This window comes from Ictidomys tridecemlineatus, chromosome 15, assembly GCF_052094955.1.
Source record: "Ictidomys tridecemlineatus isolate mIctTri1 chromosome 15, mIctTri1.hap1, whole genome shotgun sequence".
In the NCBI taxonomy this organism is placed as follows: Eukaryota; Metazoa; Chordata; class Mammalia; order Rodentia; family Sciuridae; genus Ictidomys; species Ictidomys tridecemlineatus.
Genome location: NC_135491.1, coordinates 52,663,461 through 52,687,309, shown reverse-complemented (window position 1 = coordinate 52,687,309; position 23,849 = coordinate 52,663,461). Strand labels below are relative to the sequence as shown.

Here is a 23,849-nt window from a genome sequence, read left to right as displayed (position 1 = left end):
CCAGCCTCAGAACAAATGTCCCCGGGACAATCCTCCCCCGTGATCGGGGACTGGGATCATGACACACGCTGGGGTGTTGGGTGGGACAAACAGTAACTCCAAGAGAGGCATCGGCCCCTTTCGCCACGTCAGCCCACTTCTCCCACCAAACTGACTCACCCCGAGGGCTGTCCCAGGCCCAGTGGATCCAAGACTCAGGGCGCCCACACCTCACTGGAGGTCAGGCCCCACTGTGAGTTCTCTCGCACATCCTGTTCCACCCTTGGCATGGTACCAACGGCCTGTAACAGGTGAGGCCGGCTGGCCACTTCTAACCACCCTCCCCCAGTCTGGATCTGCCCAGCCACAAGCCCACTCCCTTTTCTTCCTGAAAATGACTAGAACGTCAGTCAGTGGGAACCTCAGGCCCATCTGCTCCAGCTCCTCCCAACCTTCTCCTCTACAGGATCACAAGTTTTACATCACAAGTTCCCCCCCACACACACAAGGATCTAGAATTTAGGAAGCAAAATGGGAAACTAATAGGATCCCACTTTGGCCTTTCGAGAGCTTGCTGTTGATTATCAAGTACACTCTGATACCTAACCAGCTATTATTCTTCTGCACGTGCAACACCCCTTGGATGTCCTCAGATCTCAGGACAATGAGTGGGACATGCCATACGCCCATGACAGGGCAACAAAACCCCAATAGTTACCAAGGTTCCAATAGATACCAAGGGACAGCAGGAGCCATGGCACTGCAGGACTCAAACACACCTGCCAGGAAATCCTGTGTGCAGGCCCACTGCTAAGACCACCCACCCACCTACCCACCCACCCACCCCAGCGATGCAGGAAAAGATGAGCTTCCTGCTCAATCACAAAGAGGAAGCACTCATCTTAAAGGTACGGACACCAGCCTGCAGTCCAGGTAGCAGATCGTTGGGGGTGGGCATATCTGTCAGCCCCTGAGCTGCAACACAGGCTTGAGCCCACACCCACAGGAACTTCATGTAAACTTGAGTGGGGGCTGACAGGCTTCCTCTCCTCCCTCCTCTACACCGAATGGGTTGGCCTCTTAGGAGGGTGGTTTTCTCCTGCTGTCCACAGGATCCTACTGCCTTTTCACGTCCTCTCGTACTTCTAACCTTGGAGCATCCAACACATCTAACAGAAAGGCACATGCCCATGAAAAAAGCAATTATTAGCACTAATAATTGAACATTGAACAGGGCTTTTTTTTTTTTTTTTTTTTTTGATACCGAGAATGGAACCCAGGGGTGTCCCCAGCCTTTTTATTTTTGAGACCAGGTCTCACTACACATTGCCAAGCCTGGCCCCAAACTCAAGCGCCTTGCCTCCATACCTATCATATAGGTTCTCATTTCTACATGGAAAGTGTTTTCACACAAGCTCCACTTTACAAAGTAGCTCAATCTCCAAAAAAAGAGGCTTGAGAGCTCTGAAAGGGTATCTTGAATGTAAAGGACACCAGAGTGCCTCAGAGTTGCTTCTGCTAATAGAGATGACCAGTCCTGATTCGAATCACTCAAATAGCACTGACCGACTTTGAAAGCAGAATCTGAACAGTAACAGGGTAGAAAAGCCAGGCCATGGGGTAGAGCAGACAGACTTGCAGTCTGCATAAAGCTAGATGGAGAGCCCTGAGTGCACAAGCTACGCGCTCTGGTGAGTCACCTCTCTCCAACACTATAAAAAGAGATGACAGGCATGTGCATCCCTCCCAAATAAGCAACTCAAGGGCCTGGCCCAGGGCACAGCCCAGGACGGGAATTCAGTGGGGTTGTGAGTTGCCCCATCAGGGTGTGAACAAAGCATTCTGCTGGCAGGAGCCTTGTGGAACACGGTGATCCTGGAATGCACAGGGGAAGCTGGACGAGCAAGTTCAGCCAGGGAGGAACAGCTGAGGCAGGAGAAATGAGCTCTCTCCCCAGGACTGGAGCTGAAGATGGCCAGGGAGCCTTGGCACGTGAGTAAGGGTGGAGCCCAACAACCGGGAACTTCTGAATGAGTTTTACTACAACAAGACACTGCGGCTCTTTCTGAGAATCTCCCGTGAGGCACCAATATGTTGCACTACCTTCCCCGCCTGACACCGATATGATCCATCCCAAATGAAGCAGGACACACGGAAGCTGGCTCGAGGCTTGAGAAGCTGGAGTGGAGCAAATTGACCTTGAGAAACACAGGAGGAGGCTTTAACAGTGGGCCAGAGAAGAACTACAAGGAAGAGCCTGCAGGAAACCAGACAAGGAAATCTCCAGGGTGGGAGTGGGGCTAGCATGGGACTATGCACAGCATCAGGTGCACACACCCACTCTGTCCTGCGGTGCAATGCAGCAATGGACCAGAACGATGGCTTTGGGTGAAAAACCTGAGCCTGTGCTGGCACAGTACAGGGCAGGGAGGAGCGCGCACAATAGCATAGGCAGAGAACACCGGAACAGACAGGAGGGGAGGACTGGACTGAGCATCTCAGGCCTGAAACCTGTAAAGGCGACTCTAGTGTTGAAACAGCACGCATTAGTGGGGTATTATTCCCATTTTCTTCCTCATATCCCAGACAATGAATGTTTTGAATAATTATTTTCCTTGGGCTGCTAGTCTTCTTCAGGGCACAACACAGCAGACTGAAAGCACACCACTATAAATTCTATCATCTGAAACTGCCTCCCAGGAACCCAGTTTTGGCCTAAATGCAAAAAGAGATGCAACAGTGGCTCTCTGAGGTCATCCCACTCAACCTCCTTTATTAGGTGAGGAAACTGAGGCACCCAAGAGATATAGCGCCTTGGCCAAGGTCTTGCACTTGGTGAGGGTGGATGCAGGAATTTCTTCTTCTGTACCTCCAACAATAATGATGTGATAAATGCAGATCAATTTGTTCTCATAAATATTATGTTCTAAGAAGAGGATAAATTTAGTGATTCAAAAACAACTGTGTTTTAGCATCACCTCCCAAGACCATTTCAACATGACTATCACTAAACAACACATTGCTATAGTATCTCTACGACCACTGGTTTAAAATATAACATTCAGTGGGGGAAAGTTTGACAAGTTCAAAACTCCCGACTGCTGGACAACAGGCAGTATCCTGCACCGTCAGCAGGAACTGAAGTTGGAGCAACAACTGGGAAACTGCTAACTGCATTCGTCTAGGGAATCCACTGGTCAGATTCTGCCCAGCGGGTGGGCTCAGCATCTTGAAGACCCATTTTCAGATGAAAGTGCAGGAAAAGAGGATGCAGACAAGACAGACTAGAGTGTAAAACAGCATCCCCTGGAAGGGCAAAGCCTCGCTGCTGCATGCACAACCACAAAAAGGGAAATGGGCTCAACACCGCATGAGCACACGGCAGAGCAGCAAGCGGCAGCAGGAAATAATGAAGCCGATGACTCATGGGCACTGATAGGAAAGCATTTCCTGAACAATGAAGGAGCACACACAGAATACACAATCTCTTTCTGGACAAATATACACAAAATGGCTAATGATGCTTCCCATTTCAAGAGAAGGATCAGGGAAAAACTTTTCCTTTTTTTTTTTTTACCTTCACCTTCTGTGGGGGAAGATTCAGATCACACATGCACACTGTCACTCATTCTCTTCTATAAACATCTCTAAAAATCCTTTTAACAGAAACACTCTATGATAATAATAATGAATTGGTCCCAAAATAACAAATCCAGTGAGCTCAAATCAAGAATTCATTAGAAAACAACTGTTTGAGACATTTCATGGGAAATACACCAAAAGCACACAACAAATCTGCCTTTTCTTTACTTTCACGACTTCTCTGTCCAGAACACCAGACACTTTCTTAAGCGAACCTCAGCCTATTTCTCCAACTGGCAAGACACCTTTGACAGTGTTCAGAAAGCGAAGCCAGCCTTGGCAAGGATCGCCCAGCAGACCACTCTGCTCCTCGCCATGCTGGACCGTCTCCGGCTGCTCCACCCAGGGCCTCTGCACGGTCCTTCCCCTACCCGGCCCGACCTTCCCGGTCCTCTCCAGAATCACTCACTCTTCTCCTACTCGGGACTATACTTCTCCCAACTCCTGGAACTGGCCACTCCACAGTGCCACTCACCACTATTTGACGTGCACACACACTTGTCATTCTTTGGTCAGGGTCATCTTTCTTCCTCAGTAGGTTGAAATGTTTGCTTGCACTTAGACCCAGCAGCTATCATAGCAGTACAGACACACACAACATACACACACACACACACACACACACACACACACACACACACACACACAGGGAAGGCAAGTGGATGATCAAACAGGAGCCCAGTGATCATGCTTTAAAAAAAAAAAAAAAAAAAAACAATTAGCACTCGTCCCTGTAGAGAGTCAGAGCTCAAGTCCTCCAAGGTCCTCCTCCCAGATGCTGCTGCAAGACCCTGCTCATCACCACTGCCCCTCTGCCTGGCCCCTTGCATTCAGCAAAGACACACAAGCTTCCCTGGGAAGCCATGAATTCTCCAGGCATGGGCTACCTCTGTGCCTTTGCACAGTGCCTGACACTCTCAGGGCTCATTCCGGATTTCACAACAAGGCTGTCAGCAGCCGTCCATCCCTCGCTGCTTTCTGTCCTTCACCATACTTACACCAGCCTGAGAGAATGGTAAACTTCAAACTTGGTTATATTACTCCTACCTGGAGGGTAAGCCCATGTGGCCAGGGATTTGTTTTGTTTGATGTCATATCCTTAGTCCCAAGATTATTTCAAGGGCTCAGTAAATGTTCCCCCATCAACAGCTCCACATCAACATCTATGCTCTAAAGTGAGAAAAGCAAAAATTCCAGGGGCTGGGTGAAAGCCAACTCTTTTCTAATCCTAAAACACATGATAAACAACCTCCTACTCGCATCCACGGGCATTAACGACATTTTATTTTCCTTAACAAATGAGTTAAGTGAGTCAACCCACTGACCAACAAAGCAGAAGACTCTGACAATGGCCTATAAACAATGCGTGCACAGTAACAGCTTGCTCGTGCTTTCATTCATAAAATAAACAATGTGAAGACCACTCTAAAAATAAAGACATTATTCCAAGAGCAATAACCCTTGCTCCGCACTAGAGCCTCCGTGTGTTCAGCCCGGCATGCACATTTGGCAATCATGCAAGAAAACAGTCAGGCACTTACCCACTCTTCCAAGATGCGTGACACGGCCTCACTGGCTCTCGCCATATTCCTGCAGGCCAGGATCACGTGGGCACCGTGGAGGGCAAAAGACTTGGCAGTTTCAAAACCTGCAATTGAAAGAAAAGTCAACATTAGAAAACGCGACAGCAACCTACCAGGCCACACTGTGCCTGTGCCCAACACCATCTGCATAACCTGGTGATTCTCAGCAAGAGGCAATTCTGTCCCCCAGGGGACAGGTACAGCATCTGGAGACATCTTTGTGGGTAAACTTGGGGGTGGTGCTGCAGGAACCTAGTGAGTAGAGGCCAGAGAACAACAAAACAGCTGACCATATGCCAGTCAGCACCCACCATAAGCAATCACCTGGTCCGAAATGCCAACAGGATAAGGCTAAGAAAACTTGCCCAAGGGACAAGGCAATTTCCAGGATGAAGGCGGAGCCATAGAAAGTTCAAGGCACAGCCTGCCCTTGAACCATGGACCATGACCAGGCCCAGGTCTCTTGAGACAGTGGAGGTTTCCAGCACCACTGCTTCCAACAATGAAAGTCAAGGTTTCCTAGATCCTCTCCTACCTCCAACTAGGAAAATTAGACAGTATTCACATACCCATATGCATGTGCATGTGTACATACATACACACACACACACACACACACACACACACACACACACACACACACGTGCGCGCACACCCACCCATTTCAAACACAGAGAATACTGACAAGACTGAGAAAAGTTGAAAGGCTGGCGTTGAGCTGGGCTTCTCCCCTCAGGCACTATTCCAGATCCCAAAACTTGAGGTGGAGAGCCTAAGGAAATGGGCTGAGCTTCTGGCGGTCTTACACAAAGAAAGCCACAAGTTCAAGCCCAAGGGCCACCAAGAAAGGGTCTCTGATAAACGCACCACACTTTGGTTAGGAGCCCAGCAGGCGACTGCCCTCATTAGAACCAAAGACAACCCAGCCTGAACAGATCAGCCTCCTGCCATTTCAATGTCTGATTGGATGAAAGTGATCTGTCCCCAACTGCCAAAGCAAGAGAAGATGCTGCATTCTCTAGAGGAAGGTGCCATCAGCCTGAGACACACATTATCACTGCAACCACAGCAGAGTTTCAAGTAAAATCTCTTCCATGCCAGCCAAAACAAGAAGGCACACAAAGACACAGCCCTCAACAAAAGCAAGATGAGAAAAAAACAGATACACAGGAGGTCTACATAGTGACATCATGAGAAATGGTGACTAAAATCATAATTAATATATTCAAGGAATGAAAAGATGGAAAAAAGATTTTGTCAGGGAACTGAAAGCAGAAAATAATCAAATAGATATTATGAAATTCAAATACAACAGCATAATCAAGAATTCAAAGCACAGGTTAAATAGAAGACACAGTTAAGAGAAGATTTGAGTACTAGAAAATAGGTCAAAAGAAAATACCCAAAAGGAAGCTTAAAATTTAAAAGATGATTAATACATCAAGGAACAAAAGAAATACTGAAATATGCTATTTTATGCCCTTACATATATCTAATTTGAGTCAAAAAGGAGGAATAGCTTAAGATATGAATAATATTTGAAAATACACTAATAATTTCCCAAAACTAATGACTGACATATAGCAGTAAATTCAAAAACTATCTTGAGCCACAAACAAAAAAAAATCACATTTGTATCACATTTTAATACATAATATTCATGGGTTAAAGTACCGTAAGACCCTTGTCTTATACAGGAAGTAATATAGTATCAATTTACCTTATATTTTAACAAGTCAAATATTTAGATTGAATACCTACCCATTTAATTAGCTAATAGAGAAGAAAAGTACAATAATAACAAGTCAAGAAAGAAGAATATAAACAAGTCAAATAGAAAACAATAAGTGTGTATTTAAACCCAAATATATCTGTAATTGCATTAAATATAAATGGATTAAAGACCGAAACTAAAGGACAAAGATAGTCAAACTGCATAAAACACACATAAAATATATTCCTTAAAAAAGGATGTGTGTTTTATAGCTTTAAAAAAAAGGATAAAAAACTCAAAGGTTAAAAGAAAGGAAAGACACATCATGTAATGAGCCAAAAGAAATGTGGCTTAGTTACATGAATTCAAGAAGAGGGCTGGGGCGCATTTCAGAGGTGGAATGTTTGCCTAGCATGCATGAGGCCCCGAGTTTGATTCCCAGTACCAAGAAAAGAAAAACGTAGCACATTAAACATAAAACAAGCAGAAGGAAGAAAATAAAAACTTAAATATAAAATACAGAGAAAAAATTTGAATGTTAGTTCTTTGGGAAAGAAATACTAAAATTGATAAAGGACTATGAAGACAGAGCAAACAGGAGAGTGAGAGTCAGCACACAGATGACCAACATCAGGGAAAAGTACAAGGACATCACCAGGTGACACCAAACGCAGGCAGGGCAGAGGGGTGGGAGGGGAAGGGAGGGGGCAGGGGGCTAGCAAGGATGGTGGAATGTGATGGACACCATTATCCAAAGTACATGCATGAAGACACGAATTGGTGTCAATATACTTTATATACAACCAGAGAAATGTAAAATTGTGCTGTATACGTGTAATAAGAATTGTAATGCATTCCTCTGACATTTTATAAAAATAAAAGAGACAAGTGGGGTTACATCAAAGAAAAGGCCCCTGAACGTGAAAGGAAACAGCCAACACAATGAAAAGCCAACCTACAGGCATGTGCCTGATAAAAGGCTAATATCCAAACACTAGAATGCAATAGCAGAAAAAAAAAACCCAATTTTAAAAAATATGTAAAGAAACTTGAGAGGTGCCCTTCTCCAAAGACGACATACACAGCCAACAAGTATAGAAAAGCATATCAGCATCACTAGCCATCAAGGAAACACCAAGCAGAAGCATGATGAGACATCACTTCATGTGGTTATTATTTTAAAACAAACAGTAATGCCCACGCATGCTGCTCAGAGGGCACAGCACTTGCCTACCACGAACGAGGCCCTGGGCTGAACCCCTGGCACTGCAATAAATAAATAAATATTTAAAAAATTAAGACCACAAATGAAAACAAGTGTTGGTGAGGATGTAGAGCAAAGGGAACCTTTGAAATTTATATTCTGTGGTGGAAATGTAAACTGATGCAGCCACCATGGGAAAGAGTGTGAGGTTCCTTGCAAAACTGACACTAGCACTGCCATGTGGCGCAGCGATCCCCTTCTGTGTATGTATCTGAGGGAATAAATCTGATCTTGATGGGATATCTGTGCCCACGTTCACTGCAGAATCAGCCACAGTAGTAAGGACATGGAAGTAATCTGATGTCCACGGATGGATGGAAGGAAAAAGATGTGATGTGCTATGCACATACCACGGAATATTCCCCTGCCTCAGAAAAGAAGGAAATCCTGCCACTTGTGGCAACGTGGATGGTCACATGGAGGTGGCTATGTCAAGTGAAATAAGAGGCACAGAAGGACAAATACTGCATGACACCACTTCTATGAGCATATGGAACAGTCCAACCCAGAGGCAAGAGTGGTGGTTTCCAAGGGCTGGGGGTAGGCAGGAGAGAACGAGAAAGTAGGAGTCAAAGCATATGTGGATCAGCTTTTCATCTGTGACTAAAACACCAAACAGGAAGAACTTAGAGGGGGAAAGGTTTCTTTTGGCTCAGTTTCTCAGGCTCAGTCCATGGTTGGCTGACCCCATCGCTCTCGGCCTCAGGTGAGGCCCAACATCACAGCCGAAGAAAGCATCTCAGCAAGCAAAGGGAGAAGGGAGATCCAGGGGACAAGATCTAATTCCCAGGGGCAAATCCTCAGTGACCCACCTCCTCCAGCCACACTCTACCTGCCTGCAGTTGCCAACCAGCTAGTCCACTAAAACTAGGATGGACCGATAGACAGAGGTCTCATGATCTAATCATTTCACCTCTGGACATCCTGACACAGGAGCTTTGGGGAGACACCACTCATCCAAACCACAACAAAGGGTTCAGATTTCAGGTATGCAAGATGAAAAAGTCCTAGAGACCTACCATATGGCATAGCACCTGCAGTTAGCAATACCGTACTGCAAAATTGCAAAGAGGATAGATCTTATGTGAGAAGTTCTTCACACACATTATATAAAATAAAGAGGAGGAAAACTGCAGAATGGAAGAAAATGTTTGCAAATTCTATCTGATAAAGGGTTACCATTCCAAAATACTACATATAAAAGGGATATCTAAAATTCTACATAATACCATTTCTATGGGGAAACTGAAAGAGTCAAACTCACAAGATCTAGAATAGAATAAGACCTTCCAAGAGCCTGGGGAAGTGGGGATGAGAAAGTAGTAGCCAAAGGATACAATTTTCCTTTTTGTAAATAATTCCTGCAGGAGTAAATTTTTGGAGGTGATGGATATATAGCTGCTCAAAGGTCTGGGGTAGAGCTCAGTGATACAGCACTTGTCCAGCATGCACAAGGCCTTGGGTTCAAACCCCAGTACCCCCCTACAAACACACACACGATAGGGGATATATAGCTACTCCAGACTCATCAAGTTGCATATGTTAAGTTGTATATATTAACATGCACAGATATGTATGTATCAAGATTTTAAGCTTAAAAAAATATGTTTTAAATTTTTTAAAAAAGTACAGATCTTACAAATGCTAAAAAAAGATCTTAAAAAGACCTGCAAACAACTTTATGCCAATAAAATCACAAGGTAAATAAAAAATACAAATTCCTAGAAAAACACTACTGAAAAACTGCCACTAGAAAAACCAAACAATTCTATAAAATTTAACCTGCATTTCAAAATTGTCTCAAAAAGAACACTGGGAAGCATGAGGAGGAAAATAGGGAAGAAATGTCTAATTCCAGAGCCTGAACTTGCAGCCCCTGCTCTGAACTGGAAGATGCCACATTATGGAAGCCGTGGTATCACAAATGGCTAGGCCACTTGTCAGTGCTACAACAGACAATCTGAGAGAAGAGTCCACCATGGCAAAGCAATCAGTTCAGCCAAGCCCAGGGCGAGGGACCACACACGATGGTCTCTAAGATAATGCTGCTTAGTATGGAAAACCAGTAGCACTGTCTGCTGAGAGAGAGAAGGTGGCAGGAGAAGGCGGCAACTCCCCAAGTTTGCAAAAAAAGAACTTGGGCAGAAGCCTCTCATCTCTATCCCTGGGACTAGCACCTAGTGGGATTCACTCACAGCACCCAAGAATGAAGGCTTCCTGCACACTGCTAATATGCCACTATTCTGGGTTATTCTAAAACAATTATTATTCTAAAACAATCCACAAGGTTGTTTCAAATAGCAATCCTAATGACCCTGTAATTTCCTTTAAAACAGCAAATAAGCTTTAAAAGCACACAGAGATGCTGCACAGTGAAGTTTTAAACAACACTACCTAGAAATCTGCAGGACAAAGATCCTTTGTCCCTGGAATTTTATTTTCCCAATCACACCTGTGAGTCATGCTATCTCACTTGATAAAAGAATCTAGGGCAAAGGACTTTCTATTCCCAAAACCAGCACTCAACCTGGTGGCAGCAACAGGCTGCAGGTGCAATCCTGCACTCTTACCCGAGACAATCCCTAGCTGTGCTGTGGCCAAGCCATCATCTCTGAGCCTTGCAAGGTTATTCTCTGGTCTTACATCTCCCTTTATCTAGGCAGAGTATCACAGATGGCTAGGCCACTTGTCAGTGCTACAACAGACAATCCCATTTTCTTTCCTTTACAATTGCCTTTGGAGCAAAAACAAAGAACGGATATTTCAGAAGATGATGGTTTCTCGGGAAGGACAATAACATTTTTATAGTAAACCATATCTCTAGAGTGTGGAGTTTTATAAAAAAAAAAAATAAGTTAATAATGCTACCTACTGCTAAGTCCTGGATAAAGCCCATGAGAACAGCAGCCCTCACTCTTGTAATGCTGCAGCTGATGGCCAGTTTAATTAGCTAAATGTAGTAGTGCTAAGCCAATTCTGCACAGTGCCAAAGTTTGTGCAAAATAATGAAGGCAATGGTTTACTAAATTTAATAACCTGATTCATCTTATAAAAAATTAACTTTATGACAATGTTTAAATTGAACCAGCTTAACGGCACGGAGATGGCAAGAGTGTGTTCAGAAGAATATTGAAAGCTAATAATATGGAGAAAATAAAGGAAACACTTAAAACAATAGGTAGCCTCAGTTTTCTAGCACTTGCTCCATCTGATCCAATCAGAGAAGCTAAGCGGCCACAGAGGTTTCCCATCTCGCTTTCTTGGGTTTTAGGCTTCAGATGCAAGCCAAGCATCCAAGTAGCATAAAATGGAAAGTGTACCCCAAAATGGGTACCTGCTTATCATACACTAGTTTCATCCTTGGGCATAGAGGTTATTAACTGGTGGTTATGGGACGTATGGAGTCCCTGGAGTTGTTCTGTGGTCCCACCATTTCTGTCCCTCCTCCCTCCGTCCCTCTTCTCTCCCTTTTTGATCTTTCCCTCTCATTCTTTCTTCTTTCCTCTCCTCCTTCCTAAATGAATTAGTTGCCAACATTAGAAAGTTGGAGAGCACATAATCCAAAGCCAGAGACCTAACGTCTTTGAAGAAACTTTATTGGGGGCATTCGGGGTGACAGTCAGGTGAGCCACAGGGCCACTTCCAGCCAGAGGTGGGCTTTAGGATCCCTGGTAGCTGTGGTAAGTGCCACCACACTGCTGGCTTTGCCTCCCGGGCCACTGAAGCACCTGAGGCAGACATGCATGCTATGGGGGAAGGTCCCTGCTAGAGATGATCATTCAAGCCTCACCACAAAACAGCCTGAGTTCACACGTTCACATCCAAATCCCCAAACTCGACCTGTTGGAGGTTTTTATCGATGCCATGTCCAGTCCTTCTCTGTAAGAGTGAGAAGACCAGTCGTCTAGTATGTCCAGGAAAAGCTGCTGTGGCACTGGGCTTACTGCAGACAGGGAAGCACAAGGACAATTCAGGGATCTGCAGGAATTGGGGTCTGGGGTACAAGGTCCTCTGCATTCCCAGTGTTGCTTGGTGGCAGCAGAAAGTCTGGGCCAACAACTACCTGGGGATGGAGGAGAGGCTGATGAAACAGAAGCAGAAACACAGGGTGCATGGAAAAAGAGAAAGAGGGCTGTCGAGTGTCCCCACAGAAATAAGGCCCAGAGGACACCGTGGCGATGAGACCTCACGAGCTGGCAGAGAAGGCAGGGCGGGCGCCTGGAGAGGATCCCTGTGAATCGTTATCACCACTTCATCCATTCACAGGGCCTCCATTGGTCATGCAGATAAGGGGCTGGCTGAGCGACTGAGGGGCTAAATTAGAAAACCACTGAGGAAACCAAAACCTACGGCACCTGGCGACCACTCATCCCAGGCTCAAAGGAGCATCAGGGGGGCTCCCAGGGGACTCCCAGGTTCGCTCATCTACCCAGATGGGGAGCACCCAGGGAGGACTGCACCTGAACGTGGCAGCCAAGTTGGAAAGCACAGGTGGCCACTCCCAATAAGGCCCACTGGAAACTGGGACAGGTGGGGACAGAGTCACCCACAGATTCCTCAGGCACAAAAGACATTAAGGTAGAAACCCAGTCCCAACCCCACTGATGCCCCCTGGGGCAGTGGGGACCAAGAGCCAGGCAGTTTCTTTCCCCGGTGCCAGGAAGTTTCCTTCTGGTTCGAGTTTTTTAATTTTCTTCATATTGTAGATGTACTTGGGCAGCGTCCCCTTTACTGTAAATTATGGTTTTAATTATCATTTTTATTAAGATGCCCAAAGGAGCTGGGGCTTACAACACCCGTAATTTCTAATGGGTCGTTATTATTAATTTATAATTGTGGAACACGGGAGACAAATGCTACTTGTAACTGTATGCCATTAAAAGCCCACAGAGATGGTGACCAGCACCCCAACATCCCCCGACCCAAGAACATAGCACTAAAGCAATCTTCGGGAGCTGGGCAACAAGTGAATGAGCCTCCGAGCCCATGTCCTTGCCCTCCCTGGAGATCCATCACATATGGAGTAAGCAGAGGAGCATGTCTTTCAGTTTGTGTTAGATTTGGGGAGAGTTAACAGTTTCTGTATTAATAAACCACTAGCCCGGGCTGGGGATGTAGCTCAGTGGCCATGTGCTTACCCATGGCCAGTGCCTGGATTCAACCCCCAGCACTCCAAAAGAAAAAACCCAAACTCAAACCTCACATGCTAGGATGCAAGTTTCTCCTACATCCGACATCCGACATCCTCCTAAATGCAGAAGGACCATACTTTCCAAATTGATCTGATTAATGTAAATGAAATTACAGCGACTTGACATTGACCGTGATCTTGAAATCCAACTCTCCAGGGGCACTTCGGATGCAGTTCTAGGACACATGGGCATCCTAGCTACGAGGTCAGCACCACCACATCTTCAGTGACCAGATAATCCATCTCACCGTTTCTGGAGTTACTTTAATTTCCTGAATGATCACATTTACCTTCCACACCATTTCAATTACATAGTTCCAAGTTTAAAAGAGTTGGCTGTCACTCTCACTAAACACAATGCATAGCTGCCAACTCTTAAGAAATTACAAAACACACAGGTCTCTCCAGAGGAAAATAAGTCATAACTAGCCCTGCTCTTCAACATATGCATTGTATACAGTGAGCAACAAGTACCAAACAGGGCTTCCTAAATACCCTTCGGAACGTGACGACATCTCAAATTTATTTATCGAAACAAAAATGTCAATTTGAGAGATGAGAAAACAGAAGTGGGAAAAGTGTTGGTTCACGTGGAATATCTTATTAAAAAATCACACTGGGTTGCAACCCTGTGCTCTGGGCAGTACAAGACCAAGATTGTAATGTTTTGTAAGGCTGTATAATAAATTCCAAGTGACGGTATAAGATCTCTCAAGAGGCAAGACTGACCCCAGGCTGGCTACCAGTGCTGCCAGGCACTGGGTGAATAAGTTCTCATCTGACCTGCCAGTGACAGTCCTGGTTAAGAATCACAGTGAGAAAAGTGCACAAAGATTACAATTAACATCGTCCAGACAGGCCCAGGGAAAGGCCCAGGGAAGACAGATGCAGTGAAGTCCACTCGCAGAGCAGATCTGTGTTGACAAAGGTGTGGGGGAACTGGACAACCTCACATATTATTGGGGGTGGGGGTTGTAGACACAGATATAGAGGCCCAACATCATTAAGGGCAACTGCACCATATCTGTCAATTTTTAGATAGATATGTCATTTCAAACTCCAGTTATTCCATAACTAGAAATTTATTCTACACATAGAGGTGCCCACACAGAGGGCAAATGTGAGAGGAAAGTCCAGCAATGTTTGTAAGAGCCAACAAACTGCCAGCAACCTGTGTCCATCAATGAGGTGAAATCAATTAAACAGCAGAGAATGAAACATTGTGCTACACTTAAAAATGGATGCGGTGAAATGATCTGGAGACTCAAGAGACACCTCGATGCTGTCAGACTGCTTTTGTGGGGGGGGGGGGGGAGGGCAGAGATTAAGCCAGGGTCTGGCACACTCCAGGCAAGCACTCCACCCCCTGAACCGCAGCCCCAGCCCTTTTTATTTTTTCAGACAGGGTCTCAACTAAGTTGCTCAGGCTGGCCTCAAACTTGTGATTCTCCTGCCTCACACTTCAAGTAACTGGGATGACAGGTGCATGCCACCACCCTGGCTTCTATGCTATATTACTGAGAAAATAAAAAGTCCAAGCATGGAGTAACCTGCACCCACAACACCAAGTGGGGGAGCAAAGCTGTCCTTGGTGTTGATGATTTCAGGAAGAGCCATTGGTCAAGGGCAAGGAGAATTTCCTTTGCGCGTTACAATAAATGTGCCAGTTCATGTGTACAGACGTGCACAGCTGTCTGAGCAAGCAACCAAAAATAACTACCTGAATGACACCGAGTTGGCCATTTGTGGACCTCCATGAATTTTTATATACAGCATCAAGGCAAGTAGGAAGAGAAAGGGAAGAACCAGGTATTACTCCTAACAATGTGTTTTCTGAGCATCCCGACTTATAGGGAAGACTGGAAAACACCAGTGAGGACGACTTGGGGTTACGATGTGCTAAGTGCTCTACAAAGTGCACTTGTTCCAAGGTGTTCTTCAAAGAAACCGTACGAGTGTCACTGTCAACATTTCATGTAAGAGAACACAGTGACCCCAGAGGTTAAGGGGTTAACAAAAATTAGAGGGCAAAACAAAGAAGGGCCCTATCCCACCATCTGGCCCCCACACCACCAAGTCCACCACGTCACTAGGGTTTTGTGACACTGTGATAGACTAAATTAGACGTACTTGGTCTTTGTCCAGCTGTCTGACACAGAGCTCCCTGGAAACTTCCCGAGTAACTGGGACCAGAGGGACATCTCAATGATACCCATGTTAATACGTTAATGAGGTGACTCTCAGGGGACAGGTGCCGGTTACTAGAGGAGCCATCTATGTGGCTGGAGGGTTGGAACTCCAATTCCCCACCTCACCCCTGGCCACATCTCTGGGGAGGAGGGGCCAGTGGTGGCCCATGACACCTACATAATGACGTCACCATAACACAATGACTGTGGTGTTCAGGGAGCTTCCAAGTTTGCAACACAGAGTGCTGGAAGGGCGTCTATCCCCTTCCCTGGCCTCGCACCACCACACCTGGCACCGTGTCCTCCGTAACATACTTCCTAATCAACTCACACAGGCAAGTAAAGGTTCTCCTGAGTTCTGAGAGTCACTATACCAAACTCCCAGCCCGAGGAGAAGGCTGTGGGAACCCCAATTTGTAGCTCGTTGGTTAGAAGTGGAGGTGACTGCCACACTCTGGCTGGGCCCAATTCAGGAGCCACTTGGGGAGCAGGAACTACTATTTTAGCACCCACAACTCTCCAGGAACTCCCCGAGAACTGCCGCCTCTGGCACTTCCGCTGAGCACCTCAATCGGAACCCTTCCCGCTCTTGAGGCTGATTGGCTGGGCTGTGTGGGCGGAGCCAAAAGAGTCCCCCAATGAGCAGCTCCGTGGTCTGAAAGGGCAGGGAAACAGCCCAATGAGCATCACCGCAGAGGAGCCAATCAGTTGGAAGTTTGCTGGGCCGCTTAGGCTGCTGCTCTCAACAGGTGATAACCTGGGACTTAGAACTGCATCTGAAGTAGGGGCAGCCTTGTAGGATTGAGGTCTATACCCATGGGGTCTGTGCTGACTCTGGGCGGCTACCTCCTACCTGAACTGCAGGGCACCCAGTTGGTATCTGGAAAGTTGGCAAATTACCCACCAGGAGGGCAGAGCCCACATCTGTGGTATCAGAAGTGATCTGGAGCATGCAGAGGAAGACTGATCTTCCCTTCCTTCAGGGTGAAAGACACAGGCCAGAGGGAGCCCCTGGAGGGCAGGGAGGAACCAGCCTGGACACTCCTCCCAGAGGGAGGACATTAAGGGATCTAGGTACATCTCTCCTGCTTATGTACTTATGTACTTGCCATCTGTGTGACGTAAACGGAGTCACTCAGCATTGGGCTTTTTGAATCTTCAGCATCCCTGGGTGGGCACAAAAGCTGCCGTCCTTCTCAAGGAGGAAAAAAAAAAAAATGATCCAAATGCCACGTGCTCCTAGGTCAACAGCTCGCTCCTCTTTGCCTATTTGATTTCCATGTTCCCATGTCAAGGTCTGGAACCGTGGTCCCTTTGACTCCTTTACTCCGTCAGTGCGCCTGCTTCTTGGAATCTATCTCTAAACTGTGATATGTTACCAATGTTCTCTTGTTCAACATTTCATCACGGAGCCCTGAATTAACGCCGCTCCGCATTCAGGAGCGCTTATCTTCGAAGGGCTGAGAGGAGAAAGGACAGTGGAGAAATCACAGTTCCACTCCACATCCGCCAGGGTTAGTCGTTTACTGCTTCAGACTTAATTTAACTCGACCTCACACTTCCAGCCAATAAGGGGCCCCTTAATACCACAGCTTTACAAGTTCTGCTCACATTTTTTTTTCCTTTAGTTCCCCTAAGTCTTTGGATTCAGACTTTAAAGGACTTTTGCTACTGAAGTCACCATCTGCTCCCCCAATAAAGAGAAAGTAACTCACATCAGACTTTTTAGTGAAGTACACATGTGCTGGTATAAACTTGCCCCAGATCCCAGGAAGAAAAGAATAAAATAGGACAATGAAAGAAAACACAAACCTCCTGATGAAAAACAATTATTAAAAATCCAGCTTTTTGGATTTAGAGACCACTGTCTTTTTAAGACTTTCAACAAAACAGTTTCCTCTTCTCCGTGGTGTTAAAGACGAGGAGGAAGGAGAAGGCTCTGTGTCGCCCTGCACGGGCGCATGGGCTCACATTTGTTGTGCAGAGGACCGACTCGTTTTAACTAATATCACACAGGCATTCGTGCACCTGTGATCTGGGCTCTCACACTCCTATATTCACACCAGTATCTACTCAGAGAACCCAAGTCTCCTGGGTGTTGAGAAGCGCAGACTTTCCCCTGAAGTTTGGCCCATCTTATTTTGATGGATTAATTTACAGCCACCGGAGCAGGAGAGGACCCTTGCCTGAGTCGGCAGCATCCAGGGTTGTGTTACTCAGGTTTCACTGTTTTCACAGCTGAGAGAGGGTTTTCTTATGGTGCTGGGGCCTGCGCTGCTCTTTCCCATCTGCTTGAGATGGGGTTCCTGATTTAGAGGAGATGGGCCAGCCACGTGGATCCTGGGCCCACACCCATCCAAAACCAGACTGTTGATTTTCTTAATGATCAAGAGGCCATGATCAGCCGAGTTTCACAACACATTTTCCACTTCTGCCAATTAAGTAGTATTTAGAATTATCTAAATAAGAAAAAGTAGAATAAAAAGAGGAAGAAGCCCTCCTTGGTTCCATTAAGAGCTCCCGGAAATGAAAAGCTGCTCCTTCTGCACCGAGGACAATGTACTACCTTCCTAATTCCAAGTACTTCAAAAAAAAAAAAAAAAAAAAAAAAAAAAAAATTCAGATCGACCTTGGCTCTCACCTTTAAAAAAAAGTGGTATATTACTTTGCCTCTTGAAAAGATTAAATTCTTTATGCTCCCAAAGTCATATGGAGGTGCTCAAAACACAATGCCTGGAAAATTCAGCACTTTTTGGAGGCTCACTTTTAAAGTATCCAAATTGACTTTTCATTCTCTCTCACTTAGAACTTTTTAAGATGCAACTTCTTAAAAAATAGGAATTAAATTCTGTCTCTGAAGCTAGATGCTCAGAGAGTTCCATTAACTTTGTGTACTCTGGGCCCACTGTGACCTTGCCTAAAATCAATGACTTCTCCAACTCCAAACAAGTCACTAACAGGGCATGTGTCATGATTGGTTATGAAGTGACAACTAAAAGATTTGCTCAAAATATACAAAAAGGAGGCAAAGTGTAAAAAAAAAAAAAAAAATTCTAACATTGTTTAATTCAGAATATACCTAATTACAAAGGGCCCAGGACCCACGTGGCTGGCCCATTTCCTCTAATTAGGATCATCCCTGCCTTACATTTTTTAAGTAGTATCTCTGATCATCTATATAATCAGATTACTTAGAAAATGTCTTTAATATAATGACTTTGTAAAACTTCGTAAACTTCTTGCTGTGTTTGTGGCTATTGTTTAGGGTTTTTTTTTTTTTAAACACAAATGCTGGCAACATCTCAGTATAACACAAAAGCATTTTCTTTTTTTTTTTTTAAAGAGAATTTTAATATTTATTTTTTAGTTCTCAGTGGGCACAACATCTTTGTTTGTGGTGGTGAGGATCGAACCCGGGCCGCACGCATGCCAGGTGAACGGGCTACCGCTTGAACCACATCCCCAGCCCAAAAAGCATTTTCTTAAAAAAGGTGATAATGCCAGGCATGGTGGCACATGCCTGTAATCCCAGCAGCTCCAGAGGCTGATGCAGGAGGATCACAAGTTCAAAGCCACCCTCAGCAACTTAGCGAGGCCCTAAACATTCAGAGAGATCCCGACTCTAAATATTAAAAAAAAAAAAATATGCAGGGATGTGGCTCCATGGTTAAGCACCCTTGGGTTTAATCCCCAGTACCAAAAAAAAAAAAAAAAAAGGAATTCTAAGTTTCTGCTTCTAGTAGTCAAAGAGTCTGCATCAGTCCCAAGCAGAAGGTACTGGCAATTCTAGCTTTCAAAAGAGGAAGTAAATTAAACTACCTCATTTCCTTCACAGGTCAGGGAACACAGGAGGAAAACACCAAGAATCACCACTGGGGCTCTTCTGACATGACTCAGCCAGTGCTTACAATGCCTGGGTCCCAGTGGGGTGCACGGCTAGTAAAAGAAATTCTCCATTACTTTTTAAGCAGAGAAGATCTGCTTGAACAAAATCAGACTCAGTTGGAAGGGGGCGAGGTAAAGGAGCTTTGAGCTTGGTAATCTTTTGTTTTGCAATACCTTGGTGAGACGCTGGAGAAACACGCCAATTTAAAAATCTATACCTCTCAGGAAACTTGCAATCTACCCATCAGCTATGATCAGGCAGGCACCTGCTCGGCTTGAACATAAGAGACGCACAGAGCGCCTTCCAGCTGAGGCTGATTTCCCTGACTTCGGAGACTCGGCCAGCTGTAAATTTTTGTTTGGCTCCACTCAGGCAGCTGTTGCCTCTGGGCCAAAGAGGTCCCAGTGTGAGTTCCAGCCTAGGTAAAGTGAAATGATTAGGGATTAGGCTTGATCTCAACTCAGAAAGGAGAGAGGGCTGGGGATGCAGCCCAGTGGTAGAGTGCCTCCAAGGTCCTGGGTTCAATCCCTAACCACCACCACCAAAAGGGTGGTGGGGACGGGGGGTGGACAGAAAGGAGACCGTGAGCTCCACAGCTGTGGTGTCACTACAGCCCTACAGAGGGTTCTGGCCTGCAGGAAGTGTCTGTTCCACTCTGCCAGGAAGGGGCACATTGAGGAAAGGCCACACGAGGACACAGTGAGAAGACTGTCATCGGCAAGCCAAGGTGAGAGGCCTTGGCTAGCCACCTGCCCTGCCAACACCTTGATCTTGGACTTCCAACTTCCAGAACTGAGAGAAGTAAATTTTTGTTTAAGCCCCACGGGGTGGAGTACTTGGTTATGAAAGCCCTGCTAGGCTGGAGCTCTTGACCAGGCCTTATACCCAAGTCCCCTCGATTTCCCGGGCCTCAGCTAGCTGGGAAGCAAGGCCATCCGTGAACCAGGGAATGACTGAGCAGGGTCCATGGGGTATCATCTGAAATCCAACTCCTTCCTAGAGCCTCTCTCTCACTCCTAAGAAAACTGGAAACCAGACTGCAGAGGAAAGAGCTGGTTCCTTGCTCTGGAAATGCTGTACCGAACCCACCGCTTAGAAAGGCAGGCTCCCAGGCCCCGCCCCGGCCTGCTGCTCTAATAGGCCCTCCAAGGACTTGTCCCTAGAGGTTGGGAGCCTCTGTTCTGGGAATGTCTGGAACTTATCTTCCCAGGCAGCTCACTGTGTCCAGGGCCTGTGTCTGCATGCGACTTTCAGAGCCTGGTCCCCTGAACCCTCAAGACCATATATAATGCTATTATCCCACTGGTATAGACAAGGAAAGCCAAGGTCAAACACTAGCAAGAGGAAGGGCAAGGGCTGAACTCCAAGGCCCTGGCAGCTCCTTCCCTGGACCTCAGTTCCCACGTCTCCGGGGAAAACAGACATGCCTCCTCCTCCCAGCACCGTCCTGTTATCATAGACAACTGAAAAGCTAACACCAGTCACTTTGTCACTGCAATCACAGAATGATTCTGAGGAACAGCTCAGGGCTCCCTTTGGAGCCTGAGGGACCTGCGTTGCCATCAGCCTCCACGAGTCTTCATGGAGGGGACATTTAATGCTATGGCTGAGCTGTGCCCCTCCCCTGAAAAAGTTCACATGGTGTTGTCCTGACCCTCGTTATCTAAAAATGTGCCTTTTAGGATAGGGTCTATAGAGGGGTAATCAAGCTCAAGTGAGGTCGTAGTGTGGACCCCACCCCATCAAGACTAGCATCCTTATAAAATGTGGAAATGTGGACAGGGTATAAGGAGAGACCACCACCTGAACGTGGAGGCCAAGGAGAGGCCTGGGGTAGCTTCTGCTGCCAATGGAAATTAGCCCTGCCAGTGACCTTGACTTTGAATTCTGAGCCTCCAGAACTGTGAGACAACAAATTTCTGTTACTGAAACCACCCAGTTTGTGGGACTTTGTTACAGTGGCCCCAGCAAGCCATTGTATGCAACTCCTAGGACCCTCAGTTTCCTCGTCTGTTAAAAGGGACTATTAAGACGGTGTACTCTTCAGAGCTGTTAAGAAAATCAAATGAGATAACTACGCCGAGTTCTTGGCAAGCAGCCAAGTTGTCAATACCTTAGGCTTATTATTAATACATTCACTAACATGCTCTCTGTGCAAGTAATATCTCAAATTCTCCTGTGGAAATCTAAAAATCTGCACAGAAGACTAAATAAAATAAATGAATCTTAGCTTCTCTACTAGCTCTGCTATTCAACTATGAATCATGGGTGCCCCAACTATTTTCAAAAAATGTGTGTGCGCATATTACACACACACACACACACACAAATCTAAAAATAATTCAACCATTAGTGCATGGTTGCCTGGGACTGGGCAGGGTGGAGAGGTGGTACTGACGAGCTGCAAGTGGCAAAGGGGCAGGAGGAGGATCTTTGTAGAGATGCAAATATCCTGTGTCTGGATTGGGACGGTGGTTTACGTTGTGTAGCATCTGTCAAGTCATTCAGGTGTACGATAAAATACATTGGGTAAAGGGCACATAAATGATACCTCAAAAGTTGATTTTTTTTAAAGGGAAAATGGGGGACCTTGTTATGAAAAAAGAAAGCTAAGCTAGGAGGAGCCCGCAGTAAGCTGGGTACCTCATTGAACACTGGGATGTTAGTTCTGGGCTTCCTGGCAAACCAAGGTAAACAGGGGGAAAGAGAATACTCTGTAGTGTCCATCCCTTAAATGAGAAAAGCACACCGGCTCTTCAGGAGAAACGGGCTTTGCTTTCGTAACAGTTCTGAAAATGTATCGGAGAGACCCTTACTAGGGAAGCAGAGTGAGCAGAATAAGCCAGAGGCCGGCAGACCCTCCCTATACATGGCCAGAGAGCCAGCTGTTGGCCGTGCAGTCTATGTCACAAGTCCCACTGTTACGACATGAAAGTGTCTGCAGACAATATGCAAATGAGTGGGCATCCCTATGTTCCAACAAAACTATCAAAATAGGCAGGACAGGGCCGGATTTGACCCAGGGACCCCAGTTTGCAGACCCATGGAATTGGCAATTCACTTTCCATATTCTGTTCTAAACTGACCTGAAGCAAAAGAACAAAGCTCAGAATGACATGAAAGTGACCTTGACCTAAAGACTTTCTGAGAAAAAAAGTGAGAAATTACAAACCATCAAGTTCAGAACCCATGTGGATGATGACCATAGAAAATTTAATTTTAGAAAATTTACTCATTTCTATGAAAGCATCTATGAGGGGAATCTCATTAAAACAAATACGAAACAAATTTTTAAGTATCCCATTTGCATCAAAATCTTATTACACTGTTTGTTTTGCCCAGAATTTCATTCAACTTACTATAACTACATTGGTTTTTCATTGCCGAGTGGGATGTTAACTATAAACTACATCCTGCCTCTCCCTTTGTGTGTAAAAGTAACAAATGTGTTGTTTTTGGATCCCAGAATCCTGAAGAAAGCCAACTTAAATGAATTAAGATGACTAATGTGTTGATTCTGTTTCCAATCCAACAAAATGTTAATGTAAGAACCCATGTCATATGATGCGATATGTTTTAGTTCAAATTTAACATCAAATATTGAATAAGGCAGTTTCTAAGCAAATTACTAAGCTAAAAATATTCCTTCGGCATAGCAAAAACTCCATCTTGTTCAAGGAAGTGGAAATTTGAGCATCTTTGCTCCGATCAGTCTAAAAAGAAAGTAGAAAACTGCAAACCTCCACATGCTCAACAGACTGATCCGATCTTGTGTGGAAAGCAGCACAACACTGTTTATCAAGAAGAAAGTTCTCTGCAAGTCATTCACCCATGGTCCTGACATCACACTAAGCTCTGGTGGGACACCTGAGGAAGATGGCGCTGACCTGGAAAGCACCAGAAGTAACCAGAAGCAAGATGACCACCACCAGGCCAGGGACACTGGTGTCTGAACACCCGGCTCCCACAGGGTACCTGGCAGCCTGGCTCTTCTGCCACGAAGTGACGCTTTCACTGCCTTTACTTACCACTGGCTGAACCGCAGAGTTCCCGTGGCTAGTTTTACCTAAACTAACATTCATTTTTCATCACTTAATATTTGATTAGTTTGTTTCCACAGAGGCAATAACTATTTTGTTTTTAAAAGCTGCTTCAACTGTTGCAAAGCCCAAATCCAGTTCCATAAGCCCAGGCCAGGTACCTGCCACAAGTAAGATGCTAAGGCCTCAGCTATTCACCCACTTCTAACCCCAAACCTTTCCTTGAGTTAATTACACTTATCGACTGCCAAAGGAGCCATTTTAATAATTACCTTCAGTGTGAAAATCAAATCTGCTAAGAGATTATATAAGAAGGAAGTCAATAATTAGGAGGTCCCATCTTTCAAAAAAGGAAAAAGAA

At 45.5% G+C, this 23,849-nt stretch overlaps 1 protein-coding gene across 4 annotated transcripts in view; it reads right to left on the bottom strand.

The window, feature by feature from the left end:
* Positions 1-23,849, bottom strand: part of Wwox (WW domain containing oxidoreductase) — an 861,609-nt gene that overhangs the window by 803,293 nt on the left and 34,467 nt on the right. For all 4 annotated transcript variants that reach the window (XM_078032705.1, XM_078032706.1, XM_040279962.2 and 1 more), the window contains exon 5: positions 5,163-5,269. In XM_078032705.1, the coding sequence (XP_077888831.1) occupies positions 5,163-5,269 (107 nt within the window). The remainder of the gene's footprint in view (positions 1-5,162; positions 5,270-23,849) is intronic.